The 24,477-nt window shown below is 37.2% G+C and overlaps 1 protein-coding gene across 1 annotated transcript in view; it reads left to right on the plus strand.

Moving 5' to 3' along the window:
- The window catches only part of LOC121379626, a 107,430-nt gene that overhangs the window by 56,525 nt on the left and 26,428 nt on the right, over positions 1-24,477 (plus strand). The window contains exons 15-18 of the mRNA XM_041508274.1: positions 3,907-3,988; positions 7,627-11,548; positions 12,545-12,630; positions 21,420-21,689. Of these exons, the coding sequence (XP_041364208.1) occupies positions 3,907-3,988; positions 7,627-11,548; positions 12,545-12,630; positions 21,420-21,689 (4,360 nt within the window). The remainder of the gene's footprint in view (positions 1-3,906; positions 3,989-7,626; positions 11,549-12,544; positions 12,631-21,419; positions 21,690-24,477) is intronic.

Genomic DNA, 24,477 nt, shown 5'->3' on the forward strand with positions numbered 1-24,477 from the left:
TTTATAATTAACTCTGAAAAATAAATTAACATTACACCTTACTGCCACAGTGGTTTCCCATGAATTCTTAGCTAAAATTGTAAAGTACATAAACTGTTTGCATCAGTTATTCAACAAAACAGCCAATCCTTTATCCTTGTGCAATTGCAACTCAAATTCAAAATGTGATTTCACCCAATTAACCTGAAACTAATTTTGTAATGATATAATTCTTTTTTACCTGTAAATGAAGATATTTGGTTGTAAAGTTTTATGGGCATGTAACTTAATTCAAGAATAATCTTTACATTTCAAAAGATAAATAAAATAATAATAATAATTTTTGGAAATATATTACCCAACTGTGAGATTGCCCCTTTAATAGTTCTAAATAGCAAATGTCCTTTCATTTGATAAATTGGTTACTACTCCTAAAAATATCCAAAGTTGCTGATGTTTTTAGTGGAATACCTCCCAAGACAGCAACATAAAAAATGAACGAGAATCAAGCACATTTGAACGAAGACAGAATGGTTGGAGAGGGAAAAGAATAGAGAATAGGAAAAATGGAGCAAGATAAAGTGAAATCAAACAAGAAAAAAAAAATGAGACAGGACAGCATGCTAAGAATAAACCCCCTCCAAATTTTAAAGAAAGAATATGTTATTTACAGTAGCTGCCTTATTCCCATCGATGTCTCACGAAATATTTGGTTTGGTTCAGTCATATGGTAATGTCATAAAGTGAATGCAGTATATATACTTGGAAATTGCAAAAACACCAATCATTACACTTCGAATGAAGATGTACATGTAAACGTAAGCTGTTGTTGAGGCATGTGTGCAGAAAATTTACACGGGAGTGGGGGTCGAGACTGGCTGGCATCGAGGGTGTAACTGCCCAAGTTACATGGGGGGGGGGATGCGGGGGGGTTGAAAAATTGTGATAACCTGATGTCCTAAAATGCAATTTCTTGCATTCTACAAGTAAAATTCATCATGACAAATGCATGTATATGCATATTAAAATAATAATAATAATTTGCTTTGAGCAGGGATAGGGTTGGGAAATGGGGGGGGGGGGGGGGGGTTGACCCCCAACCCACCACCCTGAACATGCCCCTATTGTTAGTTTTTTTTTAATTCCCTTTAAGATTTATGTATTTCTTACAATTTAGATGAACCAGTTGCCAAAGGGTTGTACACCGAGGTCAGGAAACATCCGAATATGACGTCACATTGTGGGAATCCTTATCCACAATTTGGCGGATGACTGATAAAACGTGTTTGGAAGCGGATGAAAAAAAATGGATAAATGTGTTTAAGACTGTCAGAATGACCAAATATTTGACATCCAGTAGCTGATGATTGATTTATCAATGTGCTGTAGTGGTGTCATTGATCATTGATCATCAGTTAGGGCCTGTAATCAGTTTGCACCAACTGATCTATTTGTGATTACACAATCAGTTAGAATTATTATAACACAAGAAGGATTTTAATTATAAGGATCATGGACCTATTGTCATGTTTCACTGGATAGACCCTACAAATCACCAATTTTACATTTAATAACCATTTAATTTTTAGTATTGTTTATGTACACCTGAAAGGAAATACCAACCCTAACATATTTATATCAATTTCATTATTTAAATGGCTATTGGATGTCAAAAATTGGGTAATTCTGACAATGTCATATAGTCTTAGAAAGGAAACCTGCTACATTTTTCTATTAGTAGCAAGGGATATTTTATATGCATCATCCCACTGACAGGATAGCACATACCATGACCGTTGATATACCAGTTGTGGTGTGCTGGCTGGAATGAGAAATAGCACAATGGACCCACTGACGAGGATTGATCCCAGACCGACCACATCAGGCAAGCACTTTACCACTGGGCTATGTGCCACCCCTCATTTTAACAGATGCACATATATCTGTGGTTTTTGTTGGATTGTTTTGGGTTTTATTTAATTTTTGGTGGTGTTAGTGGTTAAAAATAAAATGTATCTATACTCAACGACGAAAGTTTAGCTAATGTTAAAAGAAATGGCATAACATTTATGAATTAACCTATTTTTATTAATTAGTATTCTTATCTGAAATGTTTACCATTTACAAACAACATAAACTCATCAACCTTTGCCTTAACACAACAGGAAGATCTGGTTTTCTTTTAAGTTTATATAGGGTGTATACTACCAAATCAAATCCCATAGATGACAATAGTAACATATGTGGCTAAAACTCCTACCTGCAACGTATCAATCGACATAGACGCCACGGATATAAATACTACCACCCCTCACCCTTAAAGTGAATCACAAAAACGTGGGTGTCAAGCTGCTCATTTCTGAGATAATGGGTAGCGTCTATGACTACCCTAGTTCCGCACAAAATTTGAGTACTTTTTTTTACAGGTACCCCATACATGTTCCAAGCACAAGGCTACTTGACACAGTGGTACTAGATGAAATAAAATTGCATACATTTTTAGCCCAGATAAAACAATTTTTTTTTACAACCAACACACTCACATTTATAACCAATCACAGGACTTGTGGTGTTCACTTCTCTATTAAAAGTTCGGTGCACCTCCAACTTTGACCCAGCCGGAAGTTATTTGGTTTAGTACTACCTTTAACCATGGCAAATTTAGACGTCATAAAAGATATTTGCTAAACTTCGTTGTTGAGTATAGTATACTGAACCAAAATAGAAACCTCACATTCTTAAAATATAAAAGTATTATTTCATCTTTATTTTTAGTCCCCTACTAGTCCAACCAGAGATTGTATCTCCGTCCTTCTGTCTGTGAGGTATAGGTATTACTTTTCACATTAATAACCTGCTCATGTTAATTTCATGATTTATGGGACTTGGTTAGTATTTCTGAGGTAAAACGTGAGAGATGGGTACAATGGACTATTCCACTGCTGTATGGAATTTTTTGTAGGTGTTTTGTCATCGGAGTTCCGTTGTCAGTATTGTTTTCAGTGATTTTGTAAAAAAGGACAAATGACATCTGAAATCTTGACATCAAGACTTAAATGATACAATAATGGTCCCAGGATTACTGCAATAAACACTTGAACACATTGCTACGACGAGTGTTCTTGCGTGATCATTCGTAGTTTGTCAACAATGTACATCGGCCATTTTAGTAACCGCTTTTACTTTTTCTTCTTTTAATATATTAGTTTTTAACCAACAAAGAACATTCTGCTTTGTTCTCTATGCAATTACAATTGTTTCTGATAAAATATTAAAGGTCTGTGGAACATTTTATGATGAAATGTTTTAGATTTTGGGGGTTTTCATATGCAATTAACTGATATTTGTCTTTATAAAGCTGTTCAAATATGCGATATAATTTGTATTGGTTTAAGGCTAAAAGGTTCTGTGAAGCCGAATAATATGCTAATAACGGATATATTCTATAAAACGATATGCAATAAAGTGGATTCAACTATATTACTTTTCACATTAATAACCTGCTCATGTTAATTTCATGATTTACTGTAGTTGGTTAGTATTTGTGAGTTAAATGTGAGATATAGGTACATGTACCAGTATTTTCCGGCAGTTACTGCTGCGGTCATGGCATCAACTTTTGCATTTACCTAAATGTTAAAGTTTCGCATTTAGCTCCATTTGACAAACTGTAAGTTCTAGATGAATGAAACTTCATTTACAAATGCACCTATGGATGTTCATTACAAAGCATGTGGAAATTTTATTAATTAAATAAGAACTTTAATTTAATTTTATTTTTAAAATCTTTTTTAAGTTTTTAAACATGCATTAAGATAATAATAATAAAAAAATCCTTATTACTATGTTTTTTAAATCTCTAAAAATAATACCTTCTTGCTTATAAATATATAAATATCTTATGTTGTTTTATTTTCATGCATTCAGGTGTTGCAGATTCGAAATGCACTCCGAAAAAAGAGACGGGAATTGCGATCAGTGAATGTAAGCAGGATACATGAGGTTCAGGGTTAGTAGGATGTCATATTATTTATTGTAAGCAGGATACACGAGGTTCAGGGATAGTAGGATGTCATATTATTTATTGTAGGAAGGATACACAAGGTTCAGGGTTAGTCGGATGTAATTTTATTTATTGTAAGCAGGATACACGAGGTTCAGGGTTAGTAGGATGTAATTTTATTTATTGTAAGCAGGATACACGAGGTTCAGGGTTAGTAGGATGTCATATTATTTATTGTAAGAAGGATACACAAGGTTCAGGGTTAGTAGGATGTCATATTATTTATTGTCAGCAGAATACACAAGATTCAGGGTTAGTAGGATGTCATATTATTTATTGTCAGCGGAATACACGAGGTTCAGGGTTAGTGGGATGTTATATTATTTATTGTAAGCAGGATACATGAGGTTCAGGGTTAATAGGATGTCATATTATTTAGTGTAAGCAGGAGACACGAGGTTCAGGGTTAGTGGGATGTCATATTATTTATTGTAAGCAGGATACACGAGGTTCAGGGTTAGTAGGATGTCATATTATTTATTGTAAGCAGGATACACGAGGTTCAGGGTTAGTGGGATGTCATATTATTTATTGTAAGCAGGATACACAAGGTTCGGGGTTAGCAGGATGTCATTTTATTTATTGAAAACATGTGACAAATGGTCCCTAACCCTAGGTTTCATCTCTGCCCTATCCATCCATTGGTTTGTCTGTCCATCTGTCCCACATGTCTTCCGGATGTTTTTTTCAGAAGGTTTTGAGATATTGAGCTAAAATTTAGTTTATAGCTTCATCATGTACTGTTACAGATCAAGTTTGACTTTCATGATGATTACCCAGTTTTGACAGAGTTATGGCCCTTGGACTTTGGAGATGTGAAAATTAGTTTTCGGGATTTTTGCAATGCCTTGAGATATCAAGATGAAATTTTGTATCCAGCTTTATCATTTGTATATAGCTTTACAGATCAAGTTGAAGTTTCATGGTGATTTAGCCACTTTTCAGAGTTAAAATCCTTGAAGTTAGGAGATACAAAAAACTTGTTAGGCTCAGTAGGGAACATGTATTTCTTTAGCAGTACTCTCAAAATGCTGGTTTTTATAGTCATCCTACAATTTTAATAACCAATTGGGAGTATATTTTGTTTTCAATTCTGGTTAAATTGTGTATTTTAAAAAATAATTCAGTTGAATTGGGCATAATGTTCTTTTATCCTGCAACCACTGTTTCTATTGGCTGATTATGATGTCTGACATCACATACATGACATCACATGCATAAACACATAGCAAAATCATTTATTTGACCTTTAGGTCATCGTAAAATGTAGCTGAAATAACAGAAATAATAGCTTTTCCCCTTAATGTTTATGGATTGCAGGATAAAAATAATAATTAATTAATGACTTAGGATATCAGCTTCAGGATAAAGCCGATATCCCGTTATTTTCAAATGGACCGGTAGGGAACTAGAGGTTTCATCTCCATCCTTCTGTCCGTCTGTCTGTCTGTCTGTCTGTCCCTCTGTCACACATATAGTTTTCAGGACTTTTCTGTAACAATGCCTCAATATACTGAGCTGAAATTATGTATTTAGCTTTATCATGTACAGTTAGAGATCAGGTTTTATCCATTTTTGATAGAGTTGTGGCCAGATCAAGTTTAACATTGACAGCCCCATACCAGTAGTATTGCTTTATTCAAGGGCCATAACTCTGTCTGTCAAACATGGAATGGATCCTTGAACTTAGGATAACATCTGTGAGCCCCATACCAGTATTGGATGTGTATTGCTTTATTCAAGTGCCATAACTCTGTCTGTCAAACATGGAATGGATCCTTGAACTTAGGATAACATCTGTGAGCCCCATACCAGTATGTGAGCCCCATACCAGTATGAGGATCTGTGAGTAGCCATAACAGTATGAGATGTGTATTGCTTTATTCAAGTGCCATAACTCTGTCTGTCAAACATTCAAGGGATAACTCTGTCAAATATGCATAACATCTGTGAGCCCCATACCAGTATGAGATGTGTATTGCTTTATTCAAGGGCCATAACTCTGTCTGTCATACACTCTGGAATGGATCCTTGAACTCAAATATGCATAACATCTGTGAGCCCCATACCAGTATGAGATGTGATGTGTATTGCTTTATTCAAGGGCCATAACTCTGTCAAATATGCATAACATCTGTGAGCCCCATACCAGTATTGGATGTGTATTGCTTTATTCAAGTGCCATAACTCTGTCTGTCAAACATGGAATGGATCCTTGAACTTAGGATAACATCTGTGAGCCCCATACCAGTATTGGATGTGTATTGCTTTATTCAAGTGCCATAACTCTGTCTGTCAAACATGGAATGGATCCTTGAACTTAGGATAACATCTGTGAGCCCCATACCAGTATTGGATGTGTATTGCTTTATTCAAGTGCCATAACTCTGTCTGTCAAACATGGAATGGATCCTTGAACTTAGGATAACATCTGTGAGCCCCATACCTTGCTTTATTCAAGGGCCATAACTCTGTCAAATATGCATAACATCTGTGAGCCCCATACCAGTATGAGATGTGTATTGCTTTATTCAAGGGCCATAACTCTGTCAAATATGCATAACATCTGTGAGCCCCATACCAGTATGAGATGTGTATTGCTTTATTCAAGGGCCATAACTCTGTCAAATATGCATAACATCTGTGAGCCCCATACCAGTATACAAGGGCCATAACTCTGTCAAATATGCATAACATCAGTGAGCCCCACACCAGTATGAGATGTGTATTGCTTTATTCAAGGGCCATGCATAACATCAGTTGTATTGCTTTATTCAAGGGCGATAACTCTGTCAAATATGCATAACACCAGTGAGCCCCATACCAGTATGGGATGTGTATTGCTTTATTTTCAAATATGACATGTGTATAGCTTTAGCAGTAACCTCAGAATGCTTGTTCTTGTTCTTTTCTTTTTTCTCTTTGGTATGTTTTTTAATCACCATATTGGACACATAATCTGAACAACTATTCACATCTTAGGCCAAGCAGGGCTGGACGTAGCCCTGTGGTAAAGAATTTGCCTGATGCGTGGTCGGTCTGAGATCAATCCCCGTCGGTAGGCACATTGTACTATTTCTAGTTCCAGTCAGTTCACCACGACTGGTATATCAAAGGCCATGGCATGTGCTATCCTGTCTATGGGATGGTGCATGTAAAAGATCCCTTGCTACTAATGGAAAATTGTAGCAGGTTTCCTCTGAGACTATATGTCAAAATTACCAAATGTTTGGTATCCAATAGCCGATGATTAATTAATCAGTATACTTTAGTGGTGTCGTTAAACAAAATAAACAAACAAACTTAGGCCAAACCTTAAAAATCTAGTGAAAGCAAATGAGTAGAGATGGACAATACGGAAGCAATTTATCGTTTTAATTTAAATGGTCACTATAGCTGATTAATACAAACAAGAAATTCCCTTGCTGATATTTAAAAGGAATTTTGTGGTGAACCATTTGTCACCAGTAACTTATAATGGACTCCTATTAGTTGCTGCCAACAATAACTGCTGTGAACAATGTGCAGAGGAGACCTTTAATATTGAATAAATTTAACACAGTGTTTTTTGTATATAATTTCAGGTAAAGAATTCAGGGCATTGTTTATCAGCACGTGCCGAACACGACATCTTTTGGAATCTGATCACATTCAGAATGCCGAATGTGAAGACTTTGGTTTCCTGTCTGATCCCAAACTGTTGAACACTGCTCTAACGCGAGCTCAGTCCTTCGTTGCCATAGTGGGAGACCCAGTGGCACTCTGTTCTATCGGGGAATGTGTACAAATGTGGAGAAAATATATCAAGCACTGCCACAACATGAAGAGTCTTTATCCTCGAACTCTTACCTACAAGTCCATCAAGAACCAGGTTATAAATCTGCAGATGTCACCTGAGGGTCAACAATTGGAGAAGATCATGGAAATTACTTCCCAGTCTAGTCGCATGCCACATTTGGTTTCAACAGGCAATGACAAAGTACATGATGACAAACAAACTTCTAAATCCACATGTCCAACAGTTGATGACTGGGATGTTAATTTCATGATTGAACCTGATGAAATCATCAAACATCTTGCTAAGGAGGCTATGAAAGAACATCAACTCTGTACTCTCCAGGATAAAGCTAGAACACAAGGTATTCTACCACCAAGGGAAGATAGTATTGAGACAGATGGTGAAATATTAAAAATTGAATGCATTACGGTAAAAGAACAGAAAGGATATGCTGTGGTGTATTACAACTCGGATAGAGAAAGAGAGAATTGTAAAAGAAAACTGTTGTCAGGAGCAGACGCAGGAGTTGATTTTGATTCAGATGATGATATTGATCATGATGCTGGAGATGAATTTTCTGAGACGATGGGATACAAGAATTATGAAGATACAGAATTGAATAAACTATTGGTGAGTGATCCAGACCACTATAAACGTTGTATTTTGAATATTGAGTCATCACAACGAATGTTTGCCAGTGTTGTTGATTTTGCCTCGTCTGTTCAAGAAATCAAGATCGGAAGCAGAAGACATTGTGGACATGCTTTTCATCAAGATGAAGTTGTGGTGGAAATACTCACTCCTGACAAGGATGTCACAGGAGCCGATGTTGGTGATGATGGTGTCAATGGCCAGGTAGTCGGGATTTTAAGACGAGCCATGGATCCACATTATAGATCATTTGTTTGTGCAGTTGAAGTTAACAACACCGGTATCATGATCCCCCTTAACAGAGGTCTTCCAAAAATCTACAACCTGTCTACTAAAACACACATGAAAAAAGCAAAAAAAGGCCACGTCTGTGTTTATCATTTTACTAAAGACAAGGAAATTAACTTCAGTCATTATGAAAAAATTGATCCATCTGATCCTCAAGGGAAGTTGTTTTTGGTGCGATACCTAAAATGGCAACCATCATGTAGCTGTCCACTTGGAATCGTAGTTGGAGTGATCAGTGCTGGAAGAACAGTGGAAAAAGGCGTAGCTATTCTAAACATTGAACATAATGTACACAGGAAATACAAACAAGAAACAGAAACGGAAGTTAAGGCACTCTACCATCATGATTACCAGTTACCCAGGGATGTATACCAAACAAGACATAACATCACAGACAGATGGTGTTTTACAGTGGATGCTCCATCCACAAATGACCTGGATGATGCCTTGAGTATTGATCAGTTGCCAGATGGCAACTATGAAGTCGGAGTTCATATTGCTGATGTGTCTTATTTTGTTAAGAGGAATTCTTGCATTGATGCTGAAGCTCTTCAGCAAATGACATCCTTATATCCACTGAACGATGATCCAGTCCATATGCTGCCCCAACGACTTAGTGTAGATCTTTGCAGTTTGCAGCCAGGAAAAGACAGACTAACCTTGTCCATCTTTTTAAATGTCACTGGGACAGGAGAAATAACCAAGGTACATGTTAAGAAATGCATCATTAATTCTAAACAGCGATTTTCTTACAAGGAGGTTGAGGATATTTTACACGATCCTGCTGCAGCAGAAACGGACTATCTGAAGAGCTATATTCTGATGCTTTATCATATAGCTCAGCAGTGGAGAAGTAATCGACTGGGCAATGAGTCCCATGTTGTTCGTCTTGACCCTCTAGAGAAACAGACCCCTAACGCACATCAGATGATTGAAACACTTATGATCACCACTAATCATGAGGTGGCAAAGAAGCTTCTAGAATGTTACCCCGAAACAATTCCAGTCAAATGCCAGAATCCATTGAATCCAGAAAAAGCTGAGGAGTGGAAGAGCCGACATGCTGGCAATGTCCTAAATACAGTTGCTCTCACAAAACCCTTTTTGAAAGACCAGAAAACCTGCAATTGTCAAGAAGAATGCTTATGTATCATCCAGTATATGCAACAGCATGGTATTAAGGGACAGAATTCACTGGATGTCCCAAAAGATTTGTGGAGTGCAATATGTGAGGCATCTGATGTTGGGAACCTGGAGTTGGTTCAGCAATTGATTCTTGAACCTCAAAATTATCCACAGCTTGCCTTGGCTCAATTAGACCTGTGGAAAATTTCTAGTAAATCAAAATATGCTTGTTCAGGTGATTTAGATCCTGTTAATCGAGGACACTTTTCTCTGAACCTGGATGTATACACTACATTTACTAGTCCTATACGGCGGTACATGGATCTTGTTGTTCACCGGCTAGTTGAGGCTATGATAGACCACAGACCCTCTCCTTACAGTAAACTTGACATTCGGACTTTATGTACTCAGAATACTTATGCTTTAACACGGGCAAAACAATATCACCAGGACATCTACAGTCTACACCTAAGTGCTGCTCTCAGAGACAAGCCTCTAGTCCTGTATCCAGTCATTGAGAATTGTGATGACAGAAACTTAACACTGCAGTTCCCTACAGTTAAAGAAATTCCTCCAAAGCACAGGCACATTTCCATGAGTCTACTGATGCCAAGAGAGAGACCAAAGGTTACTGATGATCCAAAAGAAGTGAGTCTAAAATGGCAGGAACGTATATATAATACCAATAAGGACACAAAACCAAAAGGTATAAAAGTTCCTGCAGAGCTAGATCCAGATCAATACATTGTGAAGATTCCCACTTTCCAATGGAAAAGGTTATTGACGGCCATCCGTACTGAAGACTTTGAGGAGCTACAAGATTCTCTGTCATCAGTCCGCCAGCAGGTTGAATCTTTAGAGATTGATGGTCATTTTGCAGAAGATGTGTGTTCAGAAGTGTCAAGAAATGGCAAGATAAATAATTTTGTGGAATTCTCTCTGTCTTTTCATTCATGTATGGTACTTCGTGTACAAGTGGCCAGTGAATTAAGCAGAGGTCTTCTTTGTCCAACAATCCAGCTCTTGGGCTTAACACCAAGTCTGGATGTCTGCCTTGAGCATCGATCATCCCCAATGACCTGTTTCTCAACCGTAACTGTTGTAAGTGCTTCTAGGCAAACATATGCTGATGAAGCTGCTTATCAGAAATCATGGCTGCCTGTTTTGGCTATCGAGTCGGCTACAAATGCTGTAACCAGTCAAGAAAATGTATACATACACAACATTAATATTGAATGGACAAAAATTAGGTCACCTTCAGGTGTAACTGATGTTGTTGGAACTTTCCATTTGCCACTGGAATTCTATGAGGAGCGTCAAATCAAGTTTTCTGACAACATTAAATTTGACAGTTTCAGTGTACAATTGAGTAGAACACCATCACAGAGCTACTTCCTAGACTATCTCTGTGTTCGCTACACTGGCTTGTCAATCCCTTGTGGTTCGAATGTGGCAGAAAAAGTATCTGCCATTCTGTCTGAAGACAAGCCTGTTTGTTGGGTTGGACATTGCTGTGTTACCTCCGTGACAAAGGAGAAGAGTGGTCAGTTGATAGTCCAGCTGAAGCTGCATCAGAGTGCTGTCCAGTTTCCTCATCTGTTGCTTAGTAACGGTCCGACCACCAACTGTACTATTGAATTGATTCCAAGGACACTATCAGATAGGTAAGCAGTGAGATTTGTTCTTAAAGGTTGGTTCAGATATTACTTTACAAAGTAATTTTTAACTTTCAAATATGTGGTTTTGAAATCAGCCAAAAGGCATAAGCCAACATTTTACAAATAGCCATGTTTTGTGTACAGCCAAGATGACAAATATAATAAATGGATAACAAATTTATAAAATGCTAATGGGGAATAAATGAAAAGAAAGAAAATGTAGAGGATGGAGAAAATGTAGAAATAGGTGAAAGTAAAAACTGAATGGATAAGTCATCTCGAAACATTTACTATTAATAATGAATTCCTGGACAGATTTGAATATGTTTATAGCCCACACTGCATAACAGTAATCTTATTGTTCTTGTGTTTGTGGGCATCCTACTCAAGACAATGAACACTTTTTACCCTATTACAGTAAAGTTTGTAATACCCATTTGTCAAATTATTTTAATCTGAATTGTGACACTTTATTATTTTGGTGATCCAAACCTTCATATTCCTGTGAAAATATGTTGGGCTGGTAGCAATACTCTCAGAATGCTTGCTAAATAAACATTTCTTCCTTTCCTTGATTATGTGAACTGTACAGAAAATGTAAAATTCCAGGGCTCAAACTTAAGAATTTGTCAGTCCACCGACTGCTATTTTGAGCTTGCCCACGGCAAATTTTTAAAACGTGATTTTTGCAGCAAGTAAATTTTACTTCAAAGTTATTTTGTTGTATGTAGACATATTTCAAAAGTGCATATGTTAAATACTAGCAGATAATGTACACCAGATGTATACATTTTGATGCCATTGACTGAGGAGCTTTACTTTAGCATTAATTTTTATCGAACAGCACAAAAATGCCATTGGTGGTGCTCTTGACCTTTGGCAGTTTATATCTCCGTGGCAGCAGTAGCCTTCGGTGCCTTCGTTAAGTCCATGCCTTGAAATTCTACAACTAAAGTTGTATTGTATAGTAGTAGCCTGACTTTATTTGTATCTTATTTGCAGACGTATGGACTTTGCTGTTCGCTGTCTTCAGGAAGGTTCTAAGTTGGCTAAAGACATTGCAACAGGAAGGAAGCCAGTAGACAAGTGTAAGTTTGATGCCTTGGATCTATAAAATAAGAGTATGTTTAATACTTTCAGTAACAGAGCACCAAGCAGTTCCAAGATAGTAAAAACAAGAGATATTTGTCCTTATGCAGATGTGTTGTAACTCTTTCACATTCATTCTTGACGAGATCAGTCTTGATAAACATGCCGTCTTGATTCCGTGAATACTATACACTATGGTCCATTCCACAGGGAACGCCTTTTTTCATACTACAAGTTATTTTTTTTTGTTTTGTTCTTTCCAAAACACTTTTACTTTTCTTCTTACATCAAACCAAGGCGATACCTTGTTGTCTGAGAAAGTCCGTTACCACCCTGGCGCGGTGGGGTCTGGCATTGTCATCCTGCAGAACTGCCCCGCCGCCAATCTGCTGAAGGCCTGGGAGAACCAACGGCCGGATAATCTCATTCAGATAGCGGATTCCATTCAGATTGCCATCCACCACATAGAGAGGGGTCCTGTGGTGGATAGAGATGCCGCCCCACACCATGACGCTGCCACAACCGAACCGGTGACGTTGTCTAACGTTAACGTCAGCGAAGCGCTCCCCAGGAGGTCTGTAGACACGAACCCGACCATCGTTGAACTGGAGACTAAACCTGGACTCATCAGTGAACATCACTCGACCGCACTGAACACGTTGCCACCGCAGATGAAGCGTGCACCAGTGACGTCTGGCCGTTCTGTGACGTGGTAGGAGTGGTGGTCGAACAGCCTGGCGACGGCAGCGTAGATTATTGGCTCTCAGACGATTGCGTATGATTTGATCAGACACTCGAGTTCCAGTCGCAGTCCGCAGATTGTGACGTAATCGGCGTGCAGTGGTTGAGCGTTGACGTAGAGCCATACTGGTGATGTAGCGGTCCTCTCTATTTGTAGTGCTTCGGGGTCTTCCCGAACGTGGACGATTTCGAACAGAATTCGTTGCTTGGTACCGTTGCCACAGTCGGCCAACGACACTCTGACTGACACCAAGTCTCAGAGCAACATTTCTTTGCGTATTGCCATCCTGAAGCCAAGCAATAGCCCTTCCTCGATCTTCGATAGTCAGTTGAAGTCGTACCATTGTCGAATTTGGAGTGTGCACCGTACACAAACGCAAGCTCCAATTATACGGAAATTCAGCATTGGGAACATGGAATACACGTGCAAAGCGTGCAAATGAAGCACTTTGTGAAAAAGCAAGTTATGGGCACTTAGCAGACCTTTCGCTTTCGCCCTAATTTACGTGCAAATGTAAGCATGTTTTCGCCATTAGAACTAGTCGACAGTGTCAATGGCAGTGGATTTTAATTCATTTATGGGTTGCTTAGACCCACTTTCGTCAAAATGGAACAATACCATGCGTGACATTATGGTCTAGCTAATATAATTGACAATCAGAAAATAATGTCGAAAATATCGTCTGACCCTTAAATTCTTTTGAGTAGTATATAGAAGGATCGGATGGACTTACTGTGACTTAATTTTTATTGGTTTAAAAGAAATCCTTATCTGGGCTAATTTATGAAGGACCATCAAACATAGCATGTGAGTACAATTTGGAAAGATGGTGTGTTGCATACCATTACTAAGTCACCGAGACATAATTTTCAGTGGGATGACAGTGTGTCACGTGCCATTACTAGGTCACTGTGACCTACTTTTCATGATTCTTGATTCTAGATAATAGACCTGTCTGGAGAAGGTGCATGTGAAACTATGTACAGTGCTTAAACACCTAGATGATAGACCTGTCTGGAGAAGGTGCATGTGAAACTATGTACAGTGCTTAAACACCTAGATCATAGACCTGTCTGGAGAAGGTGCATGTGAAACTATGTACAGTGCTTAAACACCTAGATCATAGACCTGTCTGGAGAAGGTGCATGTGAAACTATGTACAGTGCTTAAACACCTAGATCATAGACCTGTCTGGAGAAGGTGCATGTGAAACTATGTACAGTGCTTAAACACCTAGATCATAGATCTGTCTGGAGAAGGTGCATGTGAAACTATGTACAGTGCTTAAACACCTAGATGATAGATCTGTCTGGTGAAGGTGCATGTGAAACTATATACAATGCTTAAACACCTAGATGATAGATCTGTCTGGTGAAGGTGCATGTGAAACTATATACAATGCTTAAACACCTAGATGATAGATCTGTCTGGAGAAGGTGCATGTGAAACTATATACAATGCTTAAACACCTAGATGATAGACATGTCTGGAGAAGGTGCATGTGAAACTATATACAATGCTTAAACACCTAGATGATAGACATGTCTGGAGAAGGTGCATGTGAAACTATATACAATGCTTAAACACCTAGATAATAGATCTGTCTGGAGAAGGTGCATGTGAAACTATATACAATGCTTAAACACCTAGATAATAGATCTGTCTGGTGAAGGTGCATGTGAAACTATATACAATGCTTAAACACCTAGATAATAGACCTGTCTGGTGAAGGTGCATGTGAAACTATATACAATGCTTAAACACCTAGATAATAGACCTGTCTGGTGAAGGTGCATGTGAAACTATATACAATGCTTAAAGGGACACGCCCTAGTTGTTAACCATTACGCCATTGTTTTTCGCTATTAAACCCATTTTTCACAAATAAAATTACACTTTACTTACATTTTATTATTTAGAATATACATTTCCATTCTCCTGAAGTGTTTTTTGATAATCCTGGTAATCCTGATGTTTGTAATACCACAAAATGCATTTTTCGTATTTCGTTCATTTGTGAAGTTTTTCTTCACAGTTAATGAACATTTTCATTAACAATAAAGTTCAGACAAGTAAGTATCTCAATACAAAACGTTACAGACCCTTAACACCAAAAAGTCTTACCATATCTGGAGAGGACAGAACAGTTGGAACATGCCCAGGAGAGGTGAAAGGAACGCACCCCAAGTCTGTGTGCACTCTGGGAAATTTGTCGTGACATAGGTATTTCTGTGCTTCGAGCGAAATCTACCGGTGACATCAGAATACTAACTTTCAAAATTATTTCAAGTAATTGAGTCACGGGGATTCCCATGGTATTTATCGATATAAAACCTTCTTTTTTACTCCATTTTATAAAAACGTGATCTAAGTGTGTTACAGGTTTGTAGATTAACCAGAATTATAATTAATTTTTGCGGGCTGAAACTAGGGTGTGCAACTTTAAACACGTAGATAATAGATATGTCTGGAGAAGGTGCATGTGAAACTATATACAATGCTTAAACACCTAGGGCCGTATGCACGAGGGGCGGATAAGTCCACTATCCGGGAATAGTGCCTCTCCGCCGGATAAGTGGGGAAATTTGGTATGCATGACGGCAGGATAGAGCTCCCCGAATAGCCTAAACGCGAATAACGCTATTCGCTACAGTTTCTGCGTATAAAGGCCTATCCGCCGGATAAGTCTGAAAGGAAAATGGCTGCGCTGGTGTCTTGCGATTCAGAAACAGGCAAATATGTCGACAAAATTGGTTATTTCTTGATCGAACAAAGCAATTTGACACTTTTTATAATGTGGAAAAACATGAAGAATTTAAATTTGAACAACAAGATATTCTGAAGATCACAGATGAAATAGCGGGAAACATCGAAGTGTCCAGTCGGTTGGGCGTGTTAACGTCGCTGTCAAAAATCTACAAAAGTACAAGTTTGCAACACTTTCAATATGTCTACGGTAACTGATCAGTGAGGAACTTGTTTTTATATAACAATTATTACATATTTATTTCAGTCTGTTTGTATTTGCCACATTGCCATGCATTGTCTTCAATATTTTAATGTAACCTATCGAAAACCGTCCCCCATCAAAAGCCCTCCCATTGGCATTGTACTTGCTATTTCTTTTCAACTTTAAACAACGTAAGCATGAACTTTGATTACGTCATACATGTATGTTGTTCACGAAAACACGTCGACAACTTGGGAAAGTTATTTGGGGAAAATATACAAAAATGGAAATATAGAAATTAATCTGTATGTTTTTATTGGGGGTGGGTATACCTGGGAACACAGACAATGGCTTGTCAAACAACTAGCCTAAGGTAAGCAAATAAAGGTTTTAAATTTTCACAAAATTGTCAGCGTAAATAATATTAAACGCACCGGATGATTGAAATGGCCATGCACAGTACTGTAGACTGTGTAGTGTAGGCTACCATTTTAGCGGAACATATTTTCCGTAACTGAAACAAGTAGTTTAACTTAATTTTTATTGAAAACATGTGCAAGATATATAATAATTATATAAGCTATTTGCATTGATTTCACTTATTTATGTATGTGTTCATTTTATGTTATAGGCATGCATCAGTCAACAATTTGGTGAGGACTGACAACACTCTTCAGCAGGTGCCAAACCACAAAACGAACATGGCTGTAGCAAATGGTGACATTCTGTAGCAAATGGTGTCATTCTGTCAATGTGCAGGTAATGCAGATAGTGTGTGTGTGTGTGTGTGTGTGTGTAAATCCGTGTGTGTGTGTGTGTGTGTGTGTGTGTATAGATAGCAGAGAGAGAGAGAGAGAGACACACACACACACACACACACACACACACAAACAGAGAGACAGAGATAGAGAGAACTAGCTGAAGTAATTATTTTAAAGCATAAAATATGGCGTTGGTAAGATAATTTAACCACTAAACATAAGATACAATTTTTCACCATTATTGAAGCATAGATTTGATAAAAGTAAAACTATTTAGTTACATAACAAATCTATCATTTGTAAAAAAAAAAAAAAATTAAAACAGTGCTCTATAAATATATTGTGACATGCTGTAAAATTCTTTTCTTTCTTTTTTTTACCTTGGTGAAGCAGATGATTTGTTCTTTTTCTTTTAACCCCCCCCCCCAAAAAAAAAAACCCCACCTGTTATTACCCAGATCACCTTATTATCATAAATGTCATATTTGTAAAATTTTGTTCCAGGTACATGGCACATAAGTTGTTGTATACTCTGGTTGTGAACCCAAGTGAATCTGAAGTGAGGATATATACAGCTGGACAAAGTTCAAGCAAGGTGTTGAATGTGTGCGTTTTGGAACCTTCTAAGATTCATAAAGTTATTACGGTTTGTGTGATGCTGCATAACTGTGCTACAAAGCTCCATCTGATTCAGAGAAATTCAATGACAGTGATCCAGGTTTGGTTTTGTTACAAGATGATAACTTTGATATGAAAGAGATTTCAACCCAGTGGTTCATGATGTTGATAGCAGAGCTGTTATTTACTAGTAATACATTTACTCTTAAAGACAGCTGTAGATGATGACAAAGTAATTTACATGCTCTGTTAACACAAAATGATATTCATATTTTACATTTTTCATACATCTTCATTTTGAATTTAAATCAATATGCAACAGGAAAATAATGTTACAGTTAGATTATTATAATTGAGAACTTCAATGCAAAACAATTCATAAAATAAAGACAAATTAACAAAATAATTATGAAAAAATACATGAAATTGTTTTAAAATCTGATAACAAATAAAAAATAATTTTAAGTAATAATTTTTGTTCATGTACAATACTGAGTAACTTTAATTACATGTTTCCTCTGACATGTCGCCCACTTTAATTAACAATTTAAGATGTGTTTATCTTAAGTTATCTACACTTGGTTTATTTACTTCTACACTACACTTGCTTCACTCTTCACAATTTGTAAGGTGAAATAAATTATAAATATTACTTTGAATTGTTGTTGTTTGTTGTGTATTTCAGTGTATATCCTGTTTAGCAATATGTACTGATTGAAAGAAATAAGGGATCACACCAACACTTACAGGAGATAGTGACTGCAGCAAAAACACTCATCTATTGTGTCAGGAAGTTAACCATGTTACTGTCATCCAGTCTCACATTCCTGTCATTCAGTGACTCCCACATTACATCTTCGTAATTTATACAGACATTAGGACGATAATAGTATTCAATACTAAGTGTTCCCTTATTTCTTTCTCTGTATATTTTGTATATCATGTACAAAACGTCATTTAAGTTTATGGTATTTTAAGTTTCAACATGGAATAGAGTATATATACGTGTAACATGGAATTAAGTCCCTATGTATTAAAAGTGTAAATACTAGTAGTTAACATCACTAGTTATTTAAGATACAGTTGGTTTGACGGACTAATGTTATTACACTTGGTACAATAATGGAAATCAAATCTTTGTAGAGCTGACTGAAAGCAATGACAAATTAATGAAAAACTAAAATTAAAAGTTCCATTCTTGTGGTGTCCATAATTGAGCACTCCATTCCCCTCTATGTCTTGGATATGCCTCTAAAAGTTGTTAATGTGTGTTAAATAATACTGATGACGTTTTAAAATCTAACTTTTATTCCAGATTATAAATTGTATATTTGCATTTGGATTTTAAAAATATGATTTAGTTTTTTAATATTATTACTTTTGTATAGCTATTAAATAATGATAACGGAAAATTGCCCCTGTATTAAAAGCAGTTTCCGTTTCTCTTTTGGGGGTTCTGCCTACATATTTTAGACTATGACTGCATACCATAATTCATTTTAACAAAACCCCAAGTGTGTTTTACTGGGTGTTTATTTTCATAAATGTTCAGTCCATTTTGTTTACTGAACCAAAAGAAAACTCTTTCAGTGGTGGTAGGATTGGGGGTGTGGGTAGGTGTGGGGCTCATAATCCATATGAAAAAACAATTCTTTGTTTGTATAAATTCGGACAAAAAGTATATTATCGTCGTCAAGTGCAGGTAATCAAGTTGAGTAAAGAATTTACCTGTTGTGTATTTCTTTGTTATTTCTCTCTCCCTCTACCCCTCCCTACCTCTCCCTTCCTCTCCACCCCCCCTTCTCTCTCTCTCTCTCTCTCTCTCTCTCTCTCTCTCTCTCTCTCTCTCTCTCTCTCTCTGCACACACGCCTGTATAAGAATCACCACGCATTGTTACACGGGGGAGTGGGGCGGGACATAACCCAGTGGTAAAGTGCTCGCGCAGTCGGTTTGGGATCGATCCCTGTCAGTAGACCCATTGGGCTATTTCTCGCTCCAGCCAGTGCACCAGGACTGGTATATTAAAGGTGATATGTGCTATCCTCTCTATGGGATGGTGCATATAAAAGATCCCTTGGTACTAATCGAAAAGAGTAGCCCGTGAAGTGGCAACAGTGGGTTTTCTCCCTCAATATCTGTGTGGTTCTTAACCATATGTCCGACGCCGTATAACCGTAAATAAAATGTGTTGAGTGCGTCGTTAATAAAACAGTTCCTTCCTTCCTTTTTACATGGGTTACGTTAAAAATACTACTGTCAGTAGAATTAATGAAAAACAGAGAGAAGTTTTAAGGCCAGCTCATTTTGCCCGAATGTCTTATTCGTTTTAAACCCGAATTCGAAGATTGCCTACCCCCACCCCTGGACGCTTATGGTTGGTGTTTGACCTATTTTTATTTAAAAAAAAAAAATTCCGACGACTGGTATATCAAAGGCCATGGTATGTACTATCCTGTCTGTGGGATGGTGCATATGAAAGATTCCTTGCTACTAATGAAAAAATGTAGCGGGTTGTCTCTCTATCACTGTCAAAAATTACCATATGTTTGACATCTAATAGCCGATGATTAATAAATCAATGTGCTCTAGTGGTGTCATTAAACAAAACAAACTATTTTATTTATTGACCTGTTTTCTAGTTATCTCCCTCTATATCTGCATTTCTATATTTTATTAGTATGCTGGATGTTATATCTTGGTCCCCCATTTTTATTTATTTATTTGGCAAGACTATTTGCCTCTATTTTATTATTATTTGTTTCTAATTTGCACCCCTTCCTAAATATATACTGCACTTTTAATGACTGTTAATAACTGGATTGCTATATATATATATATATATATATATATATATATATATATATATATATATATATATATATATATTCTTTCTTTCTTATGACTATGTATTTAATTTTATTTATTTTCATTATTATTTTTGTATTATTATTATTTAGTTTAATTTAATTTTAATTTTAATTTTAATTTTAATTTAGTTTAATTTAATTTTAATTTTATGTTTATGTTTATGTTTATGTTTATGTTTATGTTTATGTTTATGTTTATGTTTATTTTTTTGTATTGAATTGTATTTATAAATAAATGTATTTATATATTTTATTTATTTATAAATATTAAACGATACACTGTTCCTTTTGTTTACAAAAGTACATTGTAAGCGCAACGTTAGGTTCCAGAATGCCATGCGCGGCGAGGAGTTCCCCCAATCTAAAAATAACGCCGCCGGATAGCTATTCGCGACGTCATTTACGTTTATGCATACCAAAAAGCGAATAAATTTAAACGCGATTAGCAATCCGCGTTTAGCCGCTATCCACATTTAGTTTTATCCGCTCCTCATGCATACGGCCCCGAGATAATAGATCTGTCTGGAGAAGGTGCATGTGAAACTATATACAATGCTTAAACACCTAGATAATATACCTGTCTGGTGAAGGTGCATGAGAAACTATATACAATGCTTAAACACCTAGATAATAGATCTGTCTGGTGAAGGTGCATGTGAAACTATATACAATGCTTAAACACCTAGATAATAGATCTGTCTGGTGAAGGTGCATGAGAAACTATATACAATACTTAAACACCTAGATAATAGATCTGTCTGGTGAAGGTGCTGGCTGACTACAATGACTTCATTATAGTCAGACAGCACTTTCTCCAGACAGATCAGTAGTAACATTTTCTTCCTCCAGTGAACTATCGAGATGTAGGTAAGCTACGACAGACACAGTTTGACACGTTATTGCCTCTGAACTCGACCCAAGAAGATGCTATACAGCAGGCACTTAAGCAGCCATTCACTGTGATCCAGGGCCCGCCTGGGACGGGAAAGAGTCTGACATCAGTTAATCTAGCGCGTCGGTTTGTAGAACGCAACCGATCAGCGAGTGTTCACCCGACCGATTCTCAGCCTCAAGTCTTATTCTGTGGACCCTCAAATAAGTCGGTCGATGTAATTGCTGGTAAGTTACTTCAGTTTTTTTATCCTGTAAAGTATAAAGTTTTTAAAAGTTTATATAATTACAATATAACAATTGGACATACATGGAGATATAGAGAACAATACATGAGTGGCCATTAGATAATATTTATTTCACAATGAGTTGTTTTACAATGTATCTAATGATCGAAAGTGAGTTTGATACATTTTTAAACAACGAGTTGTGAGATAAATGGTATCTAACGGACACAAATGTATTATTCTATTTCTTACATATCCTCAAAAACTAGATTTTAAGCAATGTCTTTATCGACTAAAAGATATTTACAACTATACATCACAATGTAATCGATTTCCACCATGCTGTTTTTTTACTTGGATGTGTGGTATTGGTGACCTGGTCATCACCTAGGAGTAGCCAGTCATATGTCTTGAAATTGTTAATACACGTACGTGTGTAAACAACTATGTGTTATCAAAAATATCATTTTTATTTATTTCAGTTGTTTGGGTGTTGCTAACTAAATTTTAGCATTATTCATTGCCATAAACCTGGGTTGGGAGTACAAAATGACCATATTTTACATAATTTTAATGGCTTCCAAGTCAACCAATAATGTAAGCAGAGTTTCACAAATTGGCCAAAAATTTCCTCATTAAATGCTCAGAGCAATACAGTGTTCATTTTGATATCTCGGGTTGCTGTGTGATACTCGTGGGGCCCATTGTATCCCTACACGCTAAAATACAAACTTTTAGGGAATTTCGTCAAATGACCATATCTCCTAAAGTAATTCTCATAAGAAGTTAATCTTTGTTTCTATAAATATGTTTTTCAACCCAAAGGATCGATTGGTACCATTACTGTGATGTTTTGGAGTTCACCTAATTAGCATAATTCCAAGATGCCGTCCAAAATGTCTGCGGAATACTGAATTAGACATAACTTTGCAAGCTGAAGAATATTTCAAGTGACACTTTAAACAAAGAGTCAAATAAGCAAACTCTCCACCCCTCCTTCTCCTCACTATATCCCAGATAATAATTTAAACAACCCATCCAATCAAACGTCCACATTAAAGAATGATGCGTCCACATTAAAGAATGATGTTCAATCATTGAAAACACCAGGCCTATACATGTGTTTAATATAGTATATATACTACTCAAAAGAATTTAAGGGTCAAAAATTTATAACCAAATAAGTTTCAGAGTGTATTAGATTGATGATGTAAACTACACAAATTTTTTTATTTATTGTTCCATATTTACAAAAAACCACAAATAAACATCACTGTATACAAGAAAGTCACATGACATGCTGTCAAAGTTGAAGGTTGTCAAACATGGATTTTACACATTAGAACATTCGTTTAATAGTGTGTGAATCCACCCCTGGCGCGAATACACTCGACACATCGTTGCCTCATGCTGTTGATCAGACGTCTGAAGAAACTCTTGGGGAATGGCCTGCCACTCTGCCATAAGAAGTTGACCCAGATCATGAAGGTTGGCCGGAGGGGCATGGTTATCCCGAACTGTCCTGCCTAATTCGTCCCAGGTGTTCTCTATTGGGGCCAAGTCAGGCGAATATGCCGGCCAATCCATCCTGGCGATACCTTGTTGTCTGAGAAAGTCCGTTACCACCCTGGCGTGGTGGGGTCTGGCATTGTCATCCTGCAGAACGTCCCCCGCCGCCAATCTGCTGAAGGCCTGGGAGAACCAACGGCCGGATAATCTCATTCAGATAGCGGATTCCATTCAGATTGCCATCCACCACATAGAGGGGGGTCCTGTGGTGGATAGAGATGCCGCCCCACACCATGACGCTGCCACCAGTGAACCGGTGACGTTGTCTAACGTTAAAGTCAGCGAAGCCCTCAGGGTCTTCCCAAACGTGGACGATTTCGAACAGAATTCGTTGCTTGGTACCGTTGCCACAGTCGGCCAACGACACTCTGACTGACACCAAGTCTCAGAGCAACATTTCTTTGCGTATTGCCATCCTGAAGCTAAGCAATAGCCCTTCCTCGATCTTCGATAGTCAGCTGACGTTGTACCATTGTCGAATTTGGAGTGTGCACCGTACACGAACGCAAGCTCCAATTATACGGAAATTCAGCATTGGGAACATGGAATACATGGTGCAAAGTGTGCAAATGAAGCGCTTATGTGAAAAAGCAAGTTATAAATACTTACAGACCTTTCGCTTTCGCCATAATTTACGTGCAAATGTAAGCATGTTTTCGACATTAGAACTAGTCGACAGTGTCAATGACAGTGGATTTTAATTCATTTATGGGTTGCTTAGACCCACTTTCGTCAAAATGGAACAATACCATGCGTGACATTATGGTCTAGCTAATATAATTGATATTCAGAAAATAATGTCGAAAATATGGTCTGACCCTTAAATTCTTTTGAGTAGTATATATATAAATATGAACCTTTCATGAATTATATATCATTGATAACAGTCCTAAATATTACTATTTAAAGATTACTGCATTATGAGCACAAAAGTTTCAAACATACTAAATACAGCAGAACTTGAGCTAATCTTATGAGGCTGTTACATTTTTACAGGAATTGGGTTATGTTTTCTTACACTGACAGTGTTTGTAACATTTATATCACTGACCAAACAACACCACTAGAACACATTGGTGTTAAACTGTTAGTAATTCTAACACGTCTTCAGATAAAAGTCGCTACATTTCCCAATAGTAGCAAGATATTTTTTATATGCACTTTCCAACAAACAGGACAACACATACAGGGCTTGAAACGGCCTGTGGCCAGGTCGCCAA

The sequence above is a fragment of the Gigantopelta aegis genome, chromosome 8 (genome assembly GCF_016097555.1).
Source record: "Gigantopelta aegis isolate Gae_Host chromosome 8, Gae_host_genome, whole genome shotgun sequence".
Lineage (NCBI taxonomy): Eukaryota > Metazoa > Mollusca > Gastropoda > Neomphalida > Peltospiridae > Gigantopelta > Gigantopelta aegis.